The 20,684-nt window shown below is 48.2% G+C and overlaps 8 protein-coding genes across 8 annotated transcripts; 3 read left to right on the top strand and 5 right to left on the bottom strand.

Annotated features, from left to right (window-relative positions):
- Positions 1–1,125: 1,125 nt before the first annotated feature.
- BDV37DRAFT_281191 (RGase A) lies at positions 1,126–2,754 on the top strand (the record flags this gene model as incomplete). The annotated part of the gene is made up of 4 exons (XM_032086767.1): positions 1,126–1,755; positions 1,860–1,898; positions 1,953–2,154; positions 2,222–2,754. 4 exons carry the CDS (start codon positions 1,126–1,128, stop codon positions 2,752–2,754), a joined length of 1,404 nt encoding a protein of 467 aa, XP_031943600.1.
- Positions 2,755–2,788: 34 nt separating this feature from the next.
- Positions 2,789–5,096, top strand: BDV37DRAFT_243574 (putative sugar transporter). The gene is made up of 3 exons (XM_032081452.1): positions 2,789–2,949; positions 3,010–3,095; positions 3,234–5,096. Exons 2-3 carry the CDS (start codon positions 3,027–3,029, stop codon positions 4,806–4,808), a joined length of 1,644 nt encoding a protein of 547 aa, XP_031943599.1. The 5' UTR covers positions 2,789–2,949; positions 3,010–3,026; the 3' UTR covers positions 4,809–5,096.
- Positions 5,097–5,788: 692 nt separating this feature from the next.
- Positions 5,789–8,815, bottom strand: BDV37DRAFT_270166 (non-ribosomal peptide synthetase; the record flags this gene model as incomplete). Its single annotated transcript, XM_032084510.1, has 2 exons — positions 5,789–7,453; positions 7,523–8,815. 2 exons carry the CDS (start codon positions 8,813–8,815, stop codon positions 5,789–5,791), a joined length of 2,958 nt encoding a protein of 985 aa, XP_031943598.1.
- A 1,271-nt stretch (positions 8,816–10,086) lies between these two features.
- On the top strand, positions 10,087–11,488 carry BDV37DRAFT_292479 (aminotransferase class I/II-fold pyridoxal phosphate-dependent enzyme; the record flags this gene model as incomplete). The annotated part of the gene is made up of 3 exons (XM_032089188.1): positions 10,087–10,855; positions 10,910–11,052; positions 11,105–11,488. 3 exons carry the CDS (start codon positions 10,087–10,089, stop codon positions 11,486–11,488), a joined length of 1,296 nt encoding a protein of 431 aa, XP_031943597.1.
- Positions 11,489–12,645: 1,157 nt separating this feature from the next.
- Positions 12,646–13,281, bottom strand: BDV37DRAFT_292478 (uncharacterized protein; the record flags this gene model as incomplete). The annotated part of the gene is made up of 1 exon (XM_032089187.1): positions 12,646–13,281. The coding sequence occupies one exon, from the start codon at positions 13,279–13,281 to the stop codon at positions 12,646–12,648; it is 636 nt and encodes a 211-aa protein (XP_031943596.1).
- A 754-nt stretch (positions 13,282–14,035) lies between these two features.
- On the bottom strand, positions 14,036–15,142 carry BDV37DRAFT_270163 (uncharacterized protein; the record flags this gene model as incomplete). Its single annotated transcript, XM_032084509.1, has 4 exons — positions 14,036–14,334; positions 14,406–14,620; positions 14,674–14,864; positions 14,921–15,142. 4 exons carry the CDS (start codon positions 15,140–15,142, stop codon positions 14,036–14,038), a joined length of 927 nt encoding a protein of 308 aa, XP_031943595.1.
- Positions 15,143–17,201: 2,059 nt separating this feature from the next.
- On the bottom strand, positions 17,202–18,490 carry BDV37DRAFT_270162 (Acyl-coenzyme A:6-aminopenicillanic-acid-acyltransferase 29 kDa subunit; the record flags this gene model as incomplete). The annotated part of the gene is made up of 4 exons (XM_032084508.1): positions 17,202–17,912; positions 17,998–18,149; positions 18,218–18,392; positions 18,455–18,490. 4 exons carry the CDS (start codon positions 18,488–18,490, stop codon positions 17,202–17,204), a joined length of 1,074 nt encoding a protein of 357 aa, XP_031943594.1.
- A 497-nt stretch (positions 18,491–18,987) lies between these two features.
- Positions 18,988–20,532, bottom strand: BDV37DRAFT_69341 (uncharacterized protein). Its single transcript, XM_032091076.1, has one exon. The coding sequence runs from the start codon at positions 20,268–20,270 to the stop codon at positions 19,275–19,277; it is 996 nt and encodes a 331-aa protein (XP_031943593.1). The 5' UTR covers positions 20,271–20,532; the 3' UTR covers positions 18,988–19,274.
- Between the last annotated feature and the right edge of the window lie 152 nt (positions 20,533–20,684).

Below are 20,684 nucleotides of genomic sequence, written 5' to 3'. Positions count from 1 at the left end.
CCCTCCCCCCTCCCCCCTCCTTTTCTTCCTCATCGACATGTCCTCTCTTCCTGTGTACGTTTCCTGGCACATGAACTATGCTTCTTTACCACATCCTGGAGATTTACCAATCTGCCACCATTACAATGGAACATGACCGTGTGTTCTTAGACAAGGTTCATCTGCTCACCTTAGACAGAGTCATACAGGCATATACGACTCACCAGGAGATGTGTTTCATGTGGTAAAATATTGCAATCGTATCTTAGCACTTTAGACGGGGCTTATCCAGGATGTTTTAAAGGGCATGGAGGGCCTTAGCCTCACCAAACTACAGTGTCCAGTCCAGCAATCACACATAGGTATCTGACATGTCGATACTAGCCCTTATTGCTCACTGTGAGAATTTACGACCTCTCCGATGATATTACATGGTGGTTCTGATTCCCGCCTTCTATCATTTCTCCAGATCAGCTAAAGATGCCGCCCGGGCTCTAGTCCGCTGATGAACCTGCCGCTCAACCTATATAAAAGAGGGAACTATAGCACGACTAGGTCTGAACGATGGAGACTACCCCTTTATGAGTCATGGGCTCTGTGCCCAATATCGTCCTAGGGCCGATGGTACCCAGTACTGGGCAAGGGATCCCGCTGATCGGCCCATTTGACACGACGAACAGCCGCGTGCACGTAAGCTCCGACATGATCATCGCCGGAGAGAAGTAGTGAAGGATCCACCTCCTTTATCCACCCACGGCTTCAACATCGGCAGTGAGATTTTACACCTCTGAAAGCATTTGATTTGACCATGAATCATGTCTCAAGCACTGGATATTATCAAGCGCACCTGTTGTTTCATATAGACGAGTGTTTCGCGTTCTCTCTGTCAGACGAGAGATGATCTGTCACAATAGGGGATAAGTTTCAAACATCTCCTCTCAGATCTTGTACCGTTTAATATCCCGTTGCATGATGTTAAGGATCTCTATGGGGCTGTTGGGAGTAGTGATCCGGTAGGGTTATATCAGTACACTTAGGATAGAAACAGGTATTTGAAGTCAACAGTATCCGGGTCGTATCTCGTAACCCCTTCTTGTCGTATCGGAGCCAAAGAATCAAACTCAAGAGTGTCCAACAATCATCACAATGCACTCTCTATCACTCCTATCCCTCGCCCTCCTCTCCCCGTTGCTGGTCAACGCCCAACTCTCAGGCCATGTCGGTCCCCTGACCTCCTCTGCCTCCAAAGCGAGCACCAAAACTTGTAACGTTCAAAACTACGGCGCCAAAGCTGACAAAGAGACCGATATTGGCTCCGCCATTGAGAAAGCATGGAGCGACTGCTCTGAGGGCGGCGTAGTCTACATCCCATCGGGTGATTATGCCATGTCCTCCAGGTTGAAGCTATCCGGGGGTAAGGCATCCGCGATCCAGCTAGACGGCATTATCTACCGCTCTGGTAGCGACGGCGGAAACCTTTTCATGATTGAGCACTCGTCGGACTTTGAATTCTTCAGCAGTACATCCAAGGGTGCAATTCAGGGATTGGGATACGAATTTCACAAGGATGGAAATCTGGATGGACCCCGGTTGTTGCGGTTCTATGATGTGACGGATTTCTCGGTCCATGATGTTGCACTTGTTGACTCACCTGCTTTCCATCTGTCTTTGGATACGTGTAAAAATGCAGAGGTCTATAATATGGCTATACGGGGTGGCGATTCTGGTGGTTTGGACGGTGTTGATGTTTGGAGCGAGAATGTTTGGGTCCATGATGTATGTTATTTCCTGCTTCTTTTCTCTCTTCTTTTTCGTGTTTCTTTGTACATTTTGTTTTCGACAATCTTTTCGAAATTGTGGCTAATGGTATATGTGTTCAGGTTGAGGTGACGAACAAGGATGAATGTGTCACGGTTAAAGTTGGTTTCCCTGCATCTTTTGTACAACAGTTTACCTCGCTGACTGGATTATAGAGTCCCGCGAACAACATCCTGGTCGAAAATATCTACTGTAACTGGAGTGGAGGTTGTGCAATGGGATCGTTGGGTGCGGACACCAACATCAGCGACGTGGTGTATCGCAACGTCTACACCTGGAAGTCTAACCAGATGTACATGATCAAGAGCAACGGCGGCAGTGGAAGTGTCTCGAACTTGGTATTGGAGAACTTCATCGGTATGTTTATGCCTCATTTTGGTACCGGTAGAGCCGCATACTAATAGTAATGCCCTGGATGTATTAGGTTATGGTAATGCTTACTCCTTGGATATTGATGGTGAATGGAGCAGCATGAGCACTGTATCGGGAGACGGCGTACAGCTGAACAACATCACTGTGCGCAACTGGAAAGGTACCGAGGAAGACGGTGCGGCAAGAGGCCCGATTAAGATCGTGTGTGCTGCAAAGGCACCTTGTACTGATATCACTATCGATGACTTTGCACTGTGGACAGAGTCAGGGGATGAACAGACCTATAGCTGCGAGAATGGTTTTGGAAGCGGATTTTGCCTGCAGAATGGTGATGGAACGTCTACTTATAGCACTATTATCACTGAAACTGCCGCTCCGACAGGATACGATGCGAGCAGCATGCCAAATGATTTGAGTACCGCATTCGGAACGGACGCTTCGATCCCGATTCCGACTATCCCCACGTCGTTCTTCCCTGGCGCCACGCCCTACAGTTCGCTGGCGGGGGCTGCCTCAGGCAGTGCCGCGAAAGCCACATCATTCGCCACGGTGTCTCGTTCCCGCCATCGTCGCGGGTCCCATTAATTAATTAATTAAGCGTCGGTGGAGATTCTCTTGCGGGGACGATAGTTGACTCGACTCTCTTTCTTACATAGTCCATTAAGCTATCAGTACTGTGTACTTTTTCAATGTGAAGTCGATCCATGTGGAGTCTATCAGATCCTCTACGTGCTTTATTACTCTCTTTTCCTCCTTGATTCCGACTAAACTGTCACCGATGTAGTTCACCTCGTTTCCTGGTTGACATTACAAATGCAACTCTGGCTGATGAAAGAGTAGCATCCAGTTTACCTTGAATGATACCATCGAGGCGGCTGATTCCGTCATTTAATACTACACCAACCAAGATGCGTCTTCAAAGTAGCGTGAGTCGTACATTTTGCTTAGAACCCTTTGTACCTAGCGTTGTCCTCTCCCGTCCCATTTCCCATGTGCTCGTGAGCCTTTAAGGGTGATTGCTTGCCTCCAATGACTTGCCTTGCTCACTCTCACTCGACCTTTAGAGATCGGTGATAGATTATACCCCCCTCCCGACAATGGACGACTCAGCGCCCAAATTTGACGAACCCGACCCTTCCTCGTCGCCGCGGCCACCGTCATACGATGGCGCTGCGACGTCCATTTACCGAGCGAACGCCGATGTACTGAACCAAGCCCTCCAGGATATCGGAATGGGCCGATATCAGTGGCAGCTGTTCGCTGTCATCGGGTTTGGCTGGGCTAGCGATAATTTGTGGCCAATCGTCACCTCGCTCATTCTCGTGCCCATATCTTATGAATTCAACGTCGCTCAACCGCCTCTGTTGACGCTCGCCCAGAATATCGGGCTGTTGGTCGGGGCGCTCTTCTGGGGGTTTAGCTGCGATTTTTTCGGGCGACGATGGGCTTTCAATCTCACAATCGGCATCACCGCCGTCTTTGGCCTGGCAGCTGCTGGGTCACCTACATTCGCAGCGGTCGGCGTCTTTGCGGCTTTGTGGTCGGTCGGCGTGGGGGGTAACCTACCGGTGGATTCGGCTATCTTCCTCGAGTTCCTGCCGGGATCGCATCAGTACCTGCTGACCGTCTTGTCCGTCAACTGGGCCCTGGCACAGCTACTGGCGAACCTGGTTGCATGGCCGCTGCTGGGCAATCTGACCTGTGCGTCGGCAGAAACTTGCACCAGGGACAACAACATGGGCTGGCGGTATTTTTTGATCAGCATGGGCGGGCTGGCCCTGCTCATGTGTATTGTCCGCTGTCTCTTCTTCACACTTTATGAATCCCCGAAGTATCTCATGGGCAAGGGCCGCAATCACGAAGCCGTAACTGTAGTCCACGAGGTTGCCCGTCGCAACGGGAAAACGTCTGATCTGTCGCTAGAGAATCTGAGTGAACTAATAACCCTTGAAGGTGAACAGCATGCTCCGCGCCAAGGTCTCAGTACATCCGATCAGATGCGCATGCTGATGGAACCGCTCAGCCTTTCACACGTCAGAGCGCTATTCAACACACCACTGCGTGCCTGGTCTACCGGCTTGATGATTGTGATCTGGACTCTTATCGGACTCGGCTTCCCCCTTTATAATGCCTTCCTGCCCTACCTCCAACAAACCCGGGGCGTCCAATTCGGGGACGGCTCTACCTACACCACCTACCGCAACTCGCTCATCATCGCGGCTATCGGCGTTCCCGGTAGTCTCGTCGGTGGCGCTATGGTTGAACTCCCCCGTCTAGGCCGGAAGGGCACTCTCACCTTCGCTGCCATCGCGACAGGGACGTTTCTACTGGCGTCGACCACGGCGTCTACCTCCGAGGCACTTCTTGGCTGGAATTGCGCATACAGTTTCACAAGTAGCCTGTTGTATGCCGTGCTGTACGCATACACCCCGGAGATGTTCGAAACCAAAGACCGCGGAACAGGCAATGCATTGGTCAGTGCCGCGAATCGTGTGGGAGGCATTATGGCCCCTATTATCGCCATCTTCGCTACTGTACAGACGACCAGCCCGGTGTACGTGAGTGGAGTGTTGTTCTTAGTTGCAGGGTTCTTGGTGTTGCTTATTCCCTACGAAACGAGAGGGAAGTCGAGTTTGTAGATCTTTTTCTCGCTCATCTACTACTTGTCAACGTGCATCCTGCCTTGTCAGGAGGATCGGTCAGTCATAGAGGCCGATCGCCACATATAACGTATCTTTTCTGATGGATAGTCAATCATGCTTGCTCTGGAGCTTAATGGAATCTTTTAACTAGATAGATCTACCTCAAAACGCTACACAATGGACCAGAGACCTTGTCTCTCTACCGCCATAATGATTGTCCCAGTCCTGAAGATGCTTAACCTTTTACTATCTATTTGCAATATGAAAGCTTTAGTAGCAACTTAATTATCTTGAAAGTGAATACTAAACCTCTTAATGCAGTCTACCAACCTGAAACGTAGTAGATTCAGCTGTGTGAATTTCTAGCACCCTCAATTCACAGGAAAACGCTAGTATTTTAGCAAATAGTAGGAATGCCAGTTATTATACCCTCCAGCCCATTTCCACGAGATTGTCCTTAACGGTATACCCTTGAGAGGATTCTCATCACCTTGACTTAGTACAGAAGCATGCGCTAGACGGCACAGTAAATAGAGAAGGAAGCTGCGTTCATTCCTCGGGTATGTTCACTCCTCGAGTATGTGAGCATATTCACCGAGATGTCGACTCCACAAGATGAGATTGAATAGCTTTGGTACTGCTAATGCGATGAATGAGGGCGAACATGCCATGCAGACCAGCTTTCCGTGACCCGGGGAAGTTCAATAGGAGAGACGACGAAATAGCATGGATTGATGGATGGGGTACATTCTGGGGTTATGCTTGCACAGCTTTCCTTGCATGGACTTGACAATTTAACTGATTGCCTTCTTCGTTATTCGGCTTCTTTTTTTTTTTTTTTTTTTTCCGCTGAGTAGTGATGGTCGAGTAGTGTAAGTGGAAAAGGCCAATTGTATTGCAGGGAGAGTTAAAAGTAGATAAACTTCTGCAGCTGAGCTGCATCAATGAAAAGGACGAGGGAACAGCCAGACTTTGGTTCACACCTTATAGAATCCCTTCCTGTTCCAAAAAGAGATATACCTCTTCAGCAACGGAGCATCCAGCGGTTGATACTGGATATCAGGCCGATCCTTCAATGCCTCGACCGTATTATCCGATCGATAATACGGAGTATACTGACTAACTTCCCAGCGGGTCAATCGCCCGAGGACACGCTCCCTGAACATTGGCAACAGGGACGCCAGCGGTCCATCCGGCCGTTGCTTTGCGAAGACCTGTTCAACCCAGTCGTTGTAGTCGATTATCTTCACCGGGTAGCCGGCCTCATTAATTACACGGCAGGTATCAATCACAGTGACTGATTTCGACTGATCCGGGGAGAGAAGGCTGTAGGATCGTCCTAGGCTCTCATTAGACGAGGCGATATGCATCGCGGCTGAGATCACGTAGTCGAGTGTCACATATTCTAGCCGTTGGTCCAGTCTGGGAAAGGTACCCAGTTGGATGCATCCGACTATTAACCGCGACATAAAGTCGTCAGGATTGCTATGTCCGGTTACACTGTCTCCGATGATGAACCCCGGCCGGTAAATGACGGTGGGTAAACCTCGGTCACGCATGCGACGTACCATCGATTCAGCTGTCCATTGACTGCCCGAGTACCCTAGGTCATACCGTACGGCCTGGCTGTGTGGCATCAAGGATTCGTCCTCGTATAGCTCTTTGGTTCCCAGTATGAGGCCGGTTGGGCCCCACACGTCGATAGTGGAAAAGTAATGGAAGGCTTTGCGACGACCTGCAGCGGCCAGGCGGAGCGCATTACAAGTGCCGATTACGTTGGATCTGTGGTGTTCGCGGTACGATTCACAGAAATTCACTTTAGCTCCGAGATGGAAAATTATTGATGCCCAGTTGGCTAGCCAGTTGAAGCGCTCTGTTCCTAGGCCTAGAGTGCTATCGACGAGATCACCGTCAAGGACAATAAGCTTTTGCTCGTGTTCCGCACAATCAGCCCACAGGTCGTAGCGCTCCAGGGCTTGTCGGATGCGGGTGGTTGCACTCATATTCTGCTTCGAGCGGGCTAGACAAGCTACTTGCTTGACAGATGGCCTTCGAAGAAGACAGTGAAGAAAGTGCGCTCCGACAAAGCCGGTCACCCCTGTGATAAAAACCCTTCCCTCATCTTCGGATTCCCAGTGAGGGAGTAGTTCAATATCATCGACTCGACTTACGTCTTCTAACCACAGCCTGGTGTTATCAGGCGCATTGCATGTGCTCCCGGATTCCTTGAGTTCGATAAGCTGTGATAGACTTGTTAATGTAGAATGACTGTAAAGGTCTTCCATCGTAACCATGCACCCTAGACGGTCTTGGATCAATGCAAGAAGAGTCGCAGCTTGGAGTGACGTGGCTCCTAGGGCAAACAGATCATCGTCATCGTGGATACGTGGAATGTTCAGAATCTTCTTGCACAGGTCAGAAAGCGCTGTCGTCTTGTCTTGTTTCTCTCCAGTGCCATTTTGAAGGGGTTTCTGTTCTTCGAGCATCTTGAGCCGGCCATCTATCAGCGCCTTGCGGTCCAATTTTCCGTTTGCTGTTAAGGGAAACCTTTCCAAAATTTCCATCGCATTGGGTAGCATGTATTGTGGAAGTCGTTTAGAAGCAAAGTCCCTCAAGTCCTCTGGATGTACAGAATCCATGTCCTTCGGAACAACGAAGGCCACTAATGCTTCCATTCCATCTTCTGTTAGTGAGGGCTGTCAAGCAACGACCGCCGCCTGAACTTGCTCATGAGATTGCAGGACGCATTCAATCTCTCCTAGTTCTACTCGAAATCCGCGGAACTTGATCTGTGTATCTGACCTGCCCAGAAAGTCGAGACAACGGGATCCATATTGCCATGCACCTATATCGCCAGTGCGATAGAGACGCATAAGACCATCCTCTTCCGGAATCCCGAGATCCTGTTTACGTAGACGGATGAAGGATTTCTCAGTCTCCGATGGCCGGGCAAAATATCCAGAGGATTGTTGAGGGCCTCCAATGCAAATTTCTCCGCGTCTCCCGCAGTCAAGGATAGGCTTCTGATCTTCGTCTAGTAAGATGACTTTCATATCTCCCACGGGCTGTCCAATGCTGATACGTTCACGGCGAGTGTCTTTAAGTGTCACTTCAAACATAGTTGTCAGAGTAGTACACTCGGTAGGTCCGTATGTATTCCACAGATGCCGGGGAGGACGTGTTTCTAATACACTCCTCATCGCCCGCGCATTGGCGACGTCACCCGCCGTGAGAACGTGACGTAGCGATTCGAACGCTCCAGGAGAAGCAAAGGCAATAGTCTCAAACAGCGCCGCAGTGATTATGATGATCGTTATACTTTGCTCCCTAAGGAACGTAGGGAGAGCATCAGGGTCTGTGACTACATGACGTGGAGTGACCACAATGGTTGCACCAGCAATCAGGGTGACCCAGATCTCGAAAAGGCTGAGGTCGAAGCCGGGACTATTGAATTGTGCCACTCGGTCTTCTGGAAAAAGTGGTGTCACTGGAGTCTTTGTGGCAAGATGCAATATGCTACTTGCTTGGACCTGAACCGGCTTGGGTTTCCCGGTTGAACCAGATGTAAAGAGTATGTGGCTCCGCTTGACCCGATGGCCAAACCCTAAATTGGGAACGACAGAGGTAGAATGCTTTTCGATATCACTGAAGTAGATATGATTGAATCCACGGAGCGTCAGGGTTCTAGGCATTTCCATAATGACATGTTTAGCTTGGACATCTTGTAACATGGACTTGATTCGACGCTCTGGAAAGGAGGGCTCAATCGGTACGCAGGTGCCTCCAGCCAGAAAGACAGCAAGTTGAGCAACAACTTGTAACCTCCCTGAATCGAGAAGAATTCCAACTGGTTCCTCCGTGGATATCTCGACCTCTTTTCTCAGTGTCTGAGCTAATGCATTCGACTTAGCAACCAGTTCGCCGTACGTGAAGGTGAATGCTCCATCAATAATGGCGGTTGCACCTGGGGTTTGCTGAGCATGTGCAGAGATAATTCGTTCCATGGTTGCAAGGATAAGCGTTAAAGAGTATAGTTGAGTAAGAATTTGTCGAAATTTACTGATCAAGCAGCTAGATGATATAAAGGACCTGAGTAGGCAATAGACTTACACAAAAAAGATCTGACAACTGATTGTTTTGTGCTCGCACCTCATCCAGAGCTTCTTAGTTGCTCTGCATCACTATGCCGTAAGGTGAAATGGAAAAGCAAGGCTATCCTACCAGCTTCTTGTTATCGTTTCTCACCGTCTTGATTCGGTTCTTGATGGTGTCACTATTCCTGCCAAGGTGGTGGCCAAGTATGTTTGAGTTTCTCACAGTTATCATATCGAAGTCCACCATGTGGGTATCCAGTCTAACCAATCCTCGCATGGTTGAATTAGGAGGTCATAGACTTGTTGGGAATGCAAAAAACAGACGCGCATGACCTGAAACTTGTGGCGTGACAGGAAGTGAGCAGGGCCAAGTCGTGTGCAATTCTTAGTCCTTGCCTCTAGATACTACCTCCATCAACGTCAATATATGACATACCGCTACTGACCTTGCGCTAGCTGAGTGGGCTCATCCAAGCCTAGGTGCCAAACCTATCCTGCAGATCTAGTACACTTTCTTTGGGATCAACCGGTGACAATTTTCATGCCACAATGCAATAGACATGGTTGATGACCCTGGTATGACGTTGTGGAATTTAATCCTGAATGTATATTCGGAATTGACAAGGGGGGTGAAGAACTGTGGGGGCGCTTAGTTTAGTGTAGGAGCTGATTTGTCGATTTCCTGTTCGAATCCTCCATATTGAGTTCCGAGAGCTGCATTGTGGGTTCGCCAAACCACATAGAAAGCGCTCTTCCTTACGTTCACTGGATCGCTACATGAGCGATTGACGTCTAGACTTCATGTATTTCCAAGGATGCTTGATACACCTGATAGGGCCTTGGATATTGACACACTGGGCCCGGTAAGCACGGGCCCTGTGAGTAAAGTCACCTGGAGCCTGACGTTTCGACACGAGTAAAACTGAGCCTATTGTGCCACTGACATGCTAGAGTGCCACATTATGAGGGTTGTCATTGATACTTGCCGCGGAAGATATGGCACCATCAGGTTTTGTGTCCCAAAACTCAGCAGGATGTGGCGCTATGAGTATACGCGATATCACTGAAGTTAAACGTACTGGAGAAATTGTAGTATGTGATGCAGTCCGGTAGTACTATATAAAGGTAGACAGGCTGCAGTGTCTCGGAAACATAGAAGCAGGGCTCATCAAGAAAACAATATGAGTGTGGGGCTCGATATTCTCTGCCATAAGCTCCAGGCTGTGCTGGACAACCGCCGTGAAGAGGGTCGACTTATTGACCCCCCCTCTGCGGCTACTCTGGCTCAAATGACAGACTTTGGGTCTAACGACAGCCTCTCTCTGTCATCCTCCGGTGTTCTATCGATGGCACTTTTGCGCGAGCTTCTGAAACACCCTAATTTCACTGTCGGAAGCACCTCTTCACGTATCTTAGATGGCACCAAGCAGTATCTAGAGGACATTGAGCGTGACTTGGCTCAGTTCCACCGTGCTGAGTCGGCCATGTTCTTTAGCTCGGGGTATGATGCCAATGTGGCCGTTTGGTCTGCAATCCCACAGCCTGGTGACTTTGTCGTTTATGACGAATACGTGCACGCAAGTATTCATGACGGCATGAGACGAGGCCGAGCCACGACTGTCCCATTTAAGCACAACGATTGTGAATCTCTTCGAGACTGCCTGAAGGACATCCAAGCTGGGCACTCTGCTGTCTCTGAAGGGGAACAGGTTGTCTTTATATCACTGGAATCGTTCTACAGCGTGGATGGCGACTTGGCTCCAGTTCAGGAGATGGTGAATGTTGTCCGAGACACTATTCCGCAGGGCAATTATGTGCTTGCAATCGATGAGGCCCACTCCAATGGAGTTGTCGGACCAAACGGCTCGGGGTTCATCTGCCATTATGGGCTGGAAGCTGACTTTGGCATACGACTCCAGACGTGTGGGAAAGCGCTAGGCTCGACAGGAGGTAAGAATCATCGTTCCGTGCTTTGTCTCCATAGGGTCTAACGAGCGAAAATAGCGGTAGTGTTGGCCAACGAAACAATTAAATTCGCGCTTCTCAACTATGCTCGCAGCGTCATTTTCAGCACAGCTCCAAGCTTTCTTACCGTATCAGCCGTGAAGGCTGGCTATGGTTTGCTAGCCAGTGAAGAGGGAGAAAGGGTTCGTTTAACCTTCTATGGCAAGGCTCTAACCGGCTAACTCTGTATCGTAGCGTCGATGCCGACTGCAGAGGAATTTGCAGTACTTCTACCAGACGCTGACGACAAGCGTTGAGTGGAAGCATGCAAAAGAAAAGGGTATTTTTAGTCTTCCGACCGAGAGGACCTGGCGATCACAGGCCTTCCTGGCCCCCATAGCTGCAATAGTGATGCAGCCAGGAAAGGCAAAGGAGTTGGCACAACATTTACACCAGGCCAAGTATTGGGTCAATACGGCAAACTTTCCCCTGGTGCCTAAGGACAAGAATCGAATTCGGATTGTCATACACGCTGACAATACCGAGAACGAGATCAAAGGCATTGTTCGCTTACTGAGAGAGTGGGCCCAAGGGCAACTGAGACTCAGTGAGAGAAAGTCAAGACCTGCCCGAATGTGAGGAGTTGTGCAAATTGAATGTTGAAAAAAGTTCCTTTTCATATTTTCCCATTTTCTGTATTCGTTTGTTATGTGTTTACCAAATTGCCACAATGGGATCAAACTGGGATTTACCGGATTTATCAAAGCCTATTCCATCTTCCAAAGTAACCTGAAACTTGAGAGTTAAGCTTTGGAAGGACTGGAGGTTGAACGAGAGTTGAATTGAGGATCAGCCTAGAGTTCTTAGTATATAGTACTCGGTATTCCTAACTATAGGAGGGGTGTCATGTGCTATTCATTTATCTCGTGACATTTAGATACTTAATTCATTCGCTTTTGCTACGAGACTGGTTGAGATTTGGATCTCATTGCTTACCACACCGGTCGACCCGGTGACTTAAAAGGGCTTTTGTAAGAAGGACCATAAACAAGCTCTTGTACTCGATAGTGGACTCAGGCCTAAAGCAACAATCCTAGTGTTGGTATACAAACTTGGCATGGCCAGAACGACCATGGCTTAGACTCTGCAGCAGATTGCATTTAGCCCAAATACCTTTCGCTGGGGAAATACTGAACTGTGCGCACTTGTTTACAGCATCTAGATTCTCCTATCTGTAGTCACTTGCTATGTTATTGCTGGTAGATATGATGAGAAGAGCGTAATAGAAGCCGAAAAGCAAAAGACAGGAGAAGAACAAACAAAGAAGCAGTTCAAGTAAAGGCCCAGGAGCTTGCAATGACAGCATCACGTAATAGGGTCACATCAAGGACACTCATAAATGTTATTTGCTTTGTTTGATATGAAGATCAAGACCCCGGAGACGTAGCTTCAATTCCGAATTCAAGCAAGACAAAATATCCTGATGGCAGTTGAAAGCTCGACCATTGCGGACCACTTCTGAATGCCACACTGGGAGGCTAAGATTACTCACTTTTGTCACAAGATCCCTGGCCTTTAGACCGACAAGAGTTGCTGTGCCAACTGGTGTGAGCAAACCGTTCGAATGCCTGTGTAACAGCAAAGTACCAAGCATCATTGACCTGCACCCAACAGAGCAGCCACGCTTTCCCTCAAGGAGAGAAATTTGAAGGCTGTCTAGAGAGGAAAAAATATACTGAATTGTCTCTAGTCTCGATTTGTTGATATCGCCTATAGGACCCATTAGTAGAGGGTTGTCAAGCAGTGATGTAACTGGTTTTACCAATGATCCTCTGGGGGATTGGTAAACCAAGCGAGGCAATTGAATCCGTAGCTTGGCTTATAACAATCTCTGTTGCCTTTTCAAAGAGGGCAGGCATTTTCCAAGCCCAAGATATCCACAACCATAGCAGTATTTCTCGCGAGTATTGTGTTGGAAAGCTCTGCTCTAAAGAACTAATCCACGTATCTGCGAAGAATCGCAGGACATTGAAACATTGATAATAATCGACCAAAAGAGTGACTTTTGCAAGAAGTACAACGCTAAGCGTTCGAGGAATTTGGTCGTTCTTGCAATGGCAAATTCTCAGCAGAATGAGAAGTGCCTCGAGATCCCAACCGTCCACGGTGATATTGACTGAGCCTGCAGTGCGGAGTGCATGGCCCTCCTTCCAAGTTCCATCAAGGGCGCTTTTGAAAACTGGCGAGACGGAAGTGAGGTGGCTTGAAGAAACTAAGATGCGGAATTCTGGGTTTTGTGACGTCTTGCGCTTCTTTTTGGGGTTGGAATTTTCTTCACTGAAACTGTCCAAGCCTTTGTTTGCGTTCTGCAGGGTGATCATTACATCTCCGTTTGGATCGATCACATGGGTTGCATTGCTCTCTGAATTCATTTTGGGAGATTTGAGTGATCTCTGGATATGGAAAAGAGACAAATAAAGATCGATAAGCTGTGCCAGAGAATACGCTGCAAGTAGGCTGGCTGGTGTTTTACCGGGGTCGGAGCCAGTTCATGCGCCCAGTTGTTGTGTTTACACTGCTTTTCCTACCATAAATTCAACAAGCTTATTAATTAGGAGTAAATAACTAGTTATTACTTTCTGTTTTGGTCTCAAGTGGGGTATACCGATGGCCTTTCTCTTTAATTCAGACTGAAACAGAGCATTCTTTCACTCTTGATACGTCTTTAAGAGAATTGGACACGAGTGATATCTAGATTGCCAAACTAATATGAAACTCAAACGTCACCACTACACGAGTTTCAATCGCACACTGAACCAAGATCTAATACTCGGGCTCGAGTAGCTCCTCAATTTGTATGCGCACTATGAGCGTGGGAGAAGTGTCTCCTTTTAAACAAGGAGCTAATTTATACGCACATCAGTCGTCGAGATAAAGTTATAAAGATCGCAAAATGAGTAAAATTCAACACCTAACTATTTTTTCAATCTGTCAACAGTTTCACGAAGAAGCAAAAGCAAAGGCACAACAGAGATAGTCGTCCAAAAGCATTTAACATGACGCCACTCAAAAACAGCAAAACCAGGGAAGCAAACCCAAACAAGCAAAGTCAAGGAAGCAAAGCTAAAGAAGCAAAGTCAAGGAGGCATGTCCAATCTCACTGGTGAAAATACCTTCTTCCTGAAGTCAAGGCTTGATGAAAACGCCCTCTTCCTTCCACCTGCCCTCCGTGAAGGACGCAGTGCCGATCGCTCCCTCGGGTTCAACCATCTTGTAGAACAAGATGATCTTGTTGCGGTACACCATGGCATTGATGCCAGCGTCTTCATAGACTCTCCTTACAACGTCAATAGTTTTGCCGTCGACGTAGTCCCGCAGTCTCATCTGATCATCGGCATAGAGAATGTGGTTCTTGCCTTCAAAGTGCACAGAAGCCAAGGGAGTCCTTACCATGACTCTGCTGCCCTCAAGCACTTTTCCCTTGTCTAGATAAGAGACAGATGATCAGCTTTGCTAGAAGCAAAGGTATCTGGGGTTAGGGGAGGTGATAACTTACTTTCCCAGCGCCGGCGTTCGGCCTCATATCTCCACCACTTGATATTCTTGTCATGGTCCTGGTGATACAAGTCCACGTTCTCCCGAGTGACAATACATGCGAGATGCGTTCCGGGAAGCGAGAGAGGCTCGTCTGAGAGTACGTGCTCCAGACGGAAATTGCCCTTGTTATCCCGGCGAAGTTCAGTAATGGGCGACTTCCCCTGCTCCTCCCGGCTGTTACCCTATCAGTACTGTCATGATGCATGTTTATGTGGCATAACCCCCACCTCGTGAAGAAAACCAGCTGGGTTACATGGGAGCTTTCCCGGTCGAGACCTCTCTGCGACACACCACTGGTGATGCGCGAGTGTTCTGCGGCATGGCCTGGAGGCTTGGGAGCGTCTTCCCACTTGTCTGAGGAAACCCGTCTGACCTTTTCAACCAAGTGTCCTTCTTTGTTGAGATAGATCATGTGAATCTATAGGTTGCTGTTAGCAGAGCTACCTTTATCATAGTATCTCAGTGTACACATGCCGTGGAATGCTTGTCATAGTTCAGATCCTCTTTGACGTAGTAGGCAGTCAGAGGGGAACCGCCACTCTGCGCGTCTGCGGCGACTTGCACAGATGTCTGTGTTGGAGGGCCACCTTCCTCGGAGAAGGCCTCGACAATGTAGCCGGACCTTTGGTAGAAGAGATACAGGCTCTTGTCATCGGTCGTCAAGCCGGCAAGATCGGTGCTGCCAAGAGAAGACATGATGATTGGGTTTGAATGAAGATATCTGCTGTTGATAGTGATATTGTATTAAGAGGGTATTGAGAAGATTCGAGACGAGTTGGATATAGAATAATTGACGGGAATCGAGGATAACACCGGCTGATATATATAGCCATTGTTCTCTGAATTTGCTTATAGGGCATGATATGGCCATGGAAAGTATACCCGAGCATACGTCAAAACAGAGTAAAAGACATGTTTGGATTGGGCGCAAACATACGTCAACTATAGGGTGTGGAATTGCCTGGACACCCATATATGAAGCCAAATTTTAAGTTAGGGATCATAGATCTTTATATCATATACGTCAAGTGACAGGAAGAGGAAATTGTTGGGTTGTCCCAACGGACAGAGGGAAAACGCCACATATTATAAATGATAGCCCAACGGAGTGTAACTCAAAAGTCAAGAGGCACCATAGGTAAGGAATATCTCTAAAGCTGGGAAGTCGGGTACCTAGAGCACTGCCACTGCAGTTTGTCAAACTTTAGAGGATAAGGGCTAATGATCCTAAGTTGGTATATACAGTAATCTCCTCGCTCAACGTTGGCCATTGTAACTACTAGCAATATAGAAAATCTTTCGCAACTAATTCTGGTTCTGCTTAGTGTATGTATCTATTGGATCTTAACACACATGGTGAAAGCACTGCATCAATAAACAATTTCTGTACTCCATCCATTACCTCCACCAGCACAGACCCTCTCCCATCTCCTATATTTGTGGAACTGCGGGGATTTGCGAGGCGATGTTGAGCACTAATACCTTGAAACAAGGGCGGTCCAGATCCTGATCCACCCTAAATGGTAGCTGGAACCACGGACCGTATCGTCCATGGCATATCCTGGCTCAACCATACATTAATACGGGCCAAACTTATAGCATAAGAATGAAAAGTGAAAGGCTACCATCGGATGCTATTCAGCAATATTCTCCCAATGGAGTAAATTCAGAGCTACATGCCAGCCTTTTAGCTAATGAATATTCACACAGCCAATGGCGGGTTCTGGGGTCGGATTGACCCAATTATTCAGATACTTTAAATATACAGCTATGGGTAATCCTACTCTTGTTTATGCTCACCGCGGACACCCCTTCCTAGAAACATTTCCCCTCACGATCTTCTGCAATAATGTAAGCCCCACGTACAGGCTTATGAACTACACTCCTAAAGGCCAGGAAGTATGTCCCGACAGCGTTGGAGCCCTGTTGCCTAGGCATTCTGACTGGTTGCCATCGGGTAATATTGCACCATGAGTATATGACTTCAGGATAACGTAGCCTCCCGTCGGGAACATCGGTAGACGGTGACCAAGCTAGGGAGAGTGCCACCACAGATAGAATATTTTGTCAAAAGCAAGTGAGAACGGAGGAACAAGTTATGATCTACCCTGACAAACTATGGCACTTCTACCTCGATGAACAGTACGCAGTCACAGGCACTGAGAGGGCGTTTCTAGTCAGCAGAAATGATGAGATATATCATAACAGAATCTTACTAGAAATATACTACTGACATAGGGAGTAGTCCGAGATGTGTTGGCACACTGGCATGATGAAGGACTGTGTATCAAATGAATTTTGCAACTTCTGAGGTCTTTAGTTGAGCTAAAAAGTTCCGATAATCTAATTATATAAAAACAACTGACCGAGTCCTCCTCTGTGACATAACGACCCTGGTATAGATTTCTTTTATTTTCCATTTAAAGAGACTAGTAGGTAACACAAAAAAATATCTCTGTAAATTAGAAATCTGATTCACAGCATATAAAATCAAACTCCTAAGGGGAGAGGTGTAGATCTGAAATAGCTGGTTCTTGAACCATCGGATTATCTAACTAAAGATATTAATATTTCTGGATCCAACAGTTTATATATAGCGTGATTAAGTCATTGAAAAGATATATATTCAAGAACCTCATTAACTTCTTGTGAAGCTCTTCTTCACCGTTCTACATACGACATATGTTCAGAATGAGCTATGTACAGAGAAATCAGGATACAACACTGGCACACGCTTGTCAGTCAAAGTGGCCCTTCAAAGTTTAGCATTGAGGGCAGACCTTTTGTCCTCCTCGTCAAACCGCAAGACAAATGTCTCATCCGGGTTCTTCGGCCGGCCAAAACGCACAGTGGCCTCTCGGCGAGTATGATCGTACATGATGTTGAACAAAGTGGATCCCCTGCTTTTGCCCTCCTCATATGCCCGACAGATGCTAAAGGGGTAATTGTCTTCATCCTCCCAGAGGCGAGAGAATGCTTCTTTGGTACCATCGAACCCATCGAGGAGATGCTCCATACGCTGATGGCGACTCCACGAGTCCGGTAACGGATCGAGTTCTTTCGCATTTTCACCGTGGTTGAGCAAACAGTGGTTGGTGTGCACCAGCCTGCCCTTCGCGTCGAGCACCTGCTTTCGGAGGCTGATGGGGGAGAATTCCAGCCCGTATGCCTCTTGCCCGTTGCCGACCATGATAAAGGCGCTGGCGGCCATTCCACCTTGCTCCACGATCCGGTCATAGGCCTGGGAAGGGGAAGTGCTCTCAAGCGCCATGCGGAGGGCAAGATGCGAAGGAAGTCCAGAGGGCCGCAGGCCCTGAAGGTGAAGAGCATTGTAGTTGACGGCAACCCCCGCACTGTTAAATCCAACTTTGCCGATAATTCCAGCTTCCGTAATCATCTTGATGGTGGGTAGGCCGGGCTGACGGATGGTCAACTGGATCAGATTCTCTTTGGTAGCAGTAAAGAACTAGAACTCAGGAGAGAATGGAAATGTAAATGTCAGCGCCAACTTCAACAGGGTGAGATTGAGGAAGAAAAATGCCTTAACGTACATCCCAGTTCTGGCCCTGTAGCGCTCCATTGGCCAGCTTGCAATAGACGGTGGTGCAGCCATCACGGGCCTCGACGAGGCCATATGCAAATTCTGTGCGTGTATTAAGCATGACGATCTCGGAGACATCGCGTTCGGCGCCCTTTGCAATACCTTTGGTTTTTTACGAGCCCCTGTCAGCATGATACAGAAGAAAGTAGGACGACTGGAGCAACACTCACCGCGAATCTCCTCGTAATATCTGGGCCATCTCTTCTCAATCACACTTCCCAGCTCCGTCAGGATCTGCTTAAGCTCGTCTTCTGTTTTCTTGGTTTTCCCTCGGATAAGACCGACGGCGAATTTGAGGGATTTGGCGATTACAGCTTTGGCGGTTGAGCCATGTTGGTACCCAATCTGGACTAGGTTAGACCTTGACCGATGGTACGAAGAAATGCGACATGCAGTAAAGGGCCTACCTCGAAGGGGGTGCCTTGACAAGTAACTTGAAGCATGTTGGGTGTGGGCCGTCGTTTAGCAAACAGCTGAATTGGACAGAGATGAAAGACGCAGCCTTGGGGTTTGATTATCCCGGTGGGAAGGCACGCTGAGACATATTGATTTTTAATTAAATATTTTTCCTGGTCCACTTTACTATAACCAAGCCACAATATTGAATCGAGTGGGAAACATACTACTCGGGAGTAGTAGCATGAGTGGTACATACTACGTAGTAGTAGTATGCCTTGGATGACCTTGCCTAAGATAGCCTTGCAAACATCGGTAGACTAAGATGGCCCCTGGCAAATTACCTTATCGCTTGGACCCAAACGCAGCCATTGGAACCGGGTGGAGTCCAACACGAGATATAAATCCACTTTCCACTATCCGCATGTTTAGCGTTCTGCAGACTTTGTTTAGGGTTGCATTCTGGCTATGCTCAACGCCAATCAGAAGCTGTTTAATTGCTCTCATTCCGTTATTCGACGCAGAGCGCACCTAGCATCTCGGCGTATGTAAAGCTGTGGAGGTCAATTCAGCAAACAAAAAGTCATCCACGTAGTGGCAAATGCCAAGGGAATGGCTTCGGCACACTGGAGCTGAAGAAAGCAATGTATTAGGTAACCTCTTGGCAGTATCATCTTACAAGACAAGAAGGACAGGCTGGCAGTTCACGGTCTTCTTCTAGATGGGGCCATCGGCTGCAGCATAAACTATTTCGAACCAATACGTAAGATGTGCATATTTCTGCATTAGGGCAATCAATTTATGACTAGGTAGCTTCGGCTAGCCCTCCTGCTAGGTCTGGCCATTCTTGTTGATCAGACTAACCAAGCCGTTCTGCAGATACTGGCCGTAGGACACTGGCTCCTTCTCCGTCTTGCCGTCGGGGTGCCGAGGGTCCCACGGTTGGACCGTCTCGTCAAAGCCCAGATTAACAAAAAAAGGAAGTGATTGGCGCTCCTCGTTCACCCATTTTACCCGATGAATGGGGGCGGGGTAATAGTTATTGGTGATGTGTGCCATGTAGCTGCCGCAGTTGATCAGGTAGCCGGCGTCGTCTGCCTCGATGTCAAGGTAACCTTGAGGAGTCTCCACTTGCAGGTTCTGCACGTTGGATTGGTACAGGACGGTGATGAGCGACACATCTTCATGCCATTCAAAACTCAATTTGGTGCCATCCGCTGCGGTCTTAATGGCGGCGGGTGGGTAGGGGTCTAAGAAGGGGTAACGGATGAGAACGACCGATGAGAGAGCGTCGTCCTTCTTGAAGTGGCGGCTGAAGAAGTCCTCCTCCTTGCCTAGTCCCAAAGCATAACCTCGCAGCAAAGCTGTTGAGAGCCCGAACACATCCCAGTAGTACTGCTCGGCGAAGTCGCGGAAGCCCGGGTGCTTCGTCTCGTCGGGCCACACGTTGACCTCGTGAGTAGGTGTCTTCGATTGGATGCGAGGGTGGTCCGTCTTGAAATTAGGATTCAGATAACAGAAGGATTCCACGGCCTTTTTGCCTGGAATAGACAAATAGTACCCAGCCCGGATCTGGTCCTGGTGCTCCTTGTTGTAGGCGCGAATAGCAAGGTCCCATTTTTCTTCATCTGTAATGGACATGTGGAATTCCTTGGTCTTTTGCGAGAGTCGATTCACATCGATTCCATGGTTGATCGCGTAGAAGAAACCGGTGTCGCGCGAGGCAGCATCAATCGCGCGCGCGACCTTCATCTTCTCCTCCATATTGTCACCAAACAAGGGTGACACATCGATCTTGGGGACATTGGCCTTGGGAGCAGAAGACATAGTGCGTAGGAAAACGACAATAAGGTTCCAATGGCTACAGCAGTGACGAAGAGAGATAGAGCGAGATGTAAAGAAGGTGAGTTTTTCTTCATAGAACCATGAGTGATGAGCACAGTCGTAAATAGGACATCTCTTCGTCTCCGCCTAAAAGAGCCACGGAGGGTGGCTTACGCTCAGCCCACCGCCAAACTGGACCCATAATCCCCTAGGTTTCATCGCTTGAAGGGTTCCGCGGGAGCCAACATAATCTGTTAGCCCGATAACGAGGTCAGAGAGTCTTTGCTGGTCTGGGTCCTTAACCAATCTGCATCGCGGTATATGAAGACGGCACAACTAGACCAATCATCGATCATCCGACAGGCATCAATGCCTTAGTTTGAGGAATGCAGGTACTATAATAGAAACCGAGCCGGG

The sequence above is a fragment of the Aspergillus pseudonomiae genome (assembly GCF_009193645.1).
Source record: "Aspergillus pseudonomiae strain CBS 119388 unplaced genomic scaffold BDV37scaffold_18, whole genome shotgun sequence".
Lineage (NCBI taxonomy): Eukaryota > Fungi > Ascomycota > Eurotiomycetes > Eurotiales > Aspergillaceae > Aspergillus > Aspergillus pseudonomiae.
This window is presented reverse-complemented; position numbering and strand designations above follow the sequence as displayed.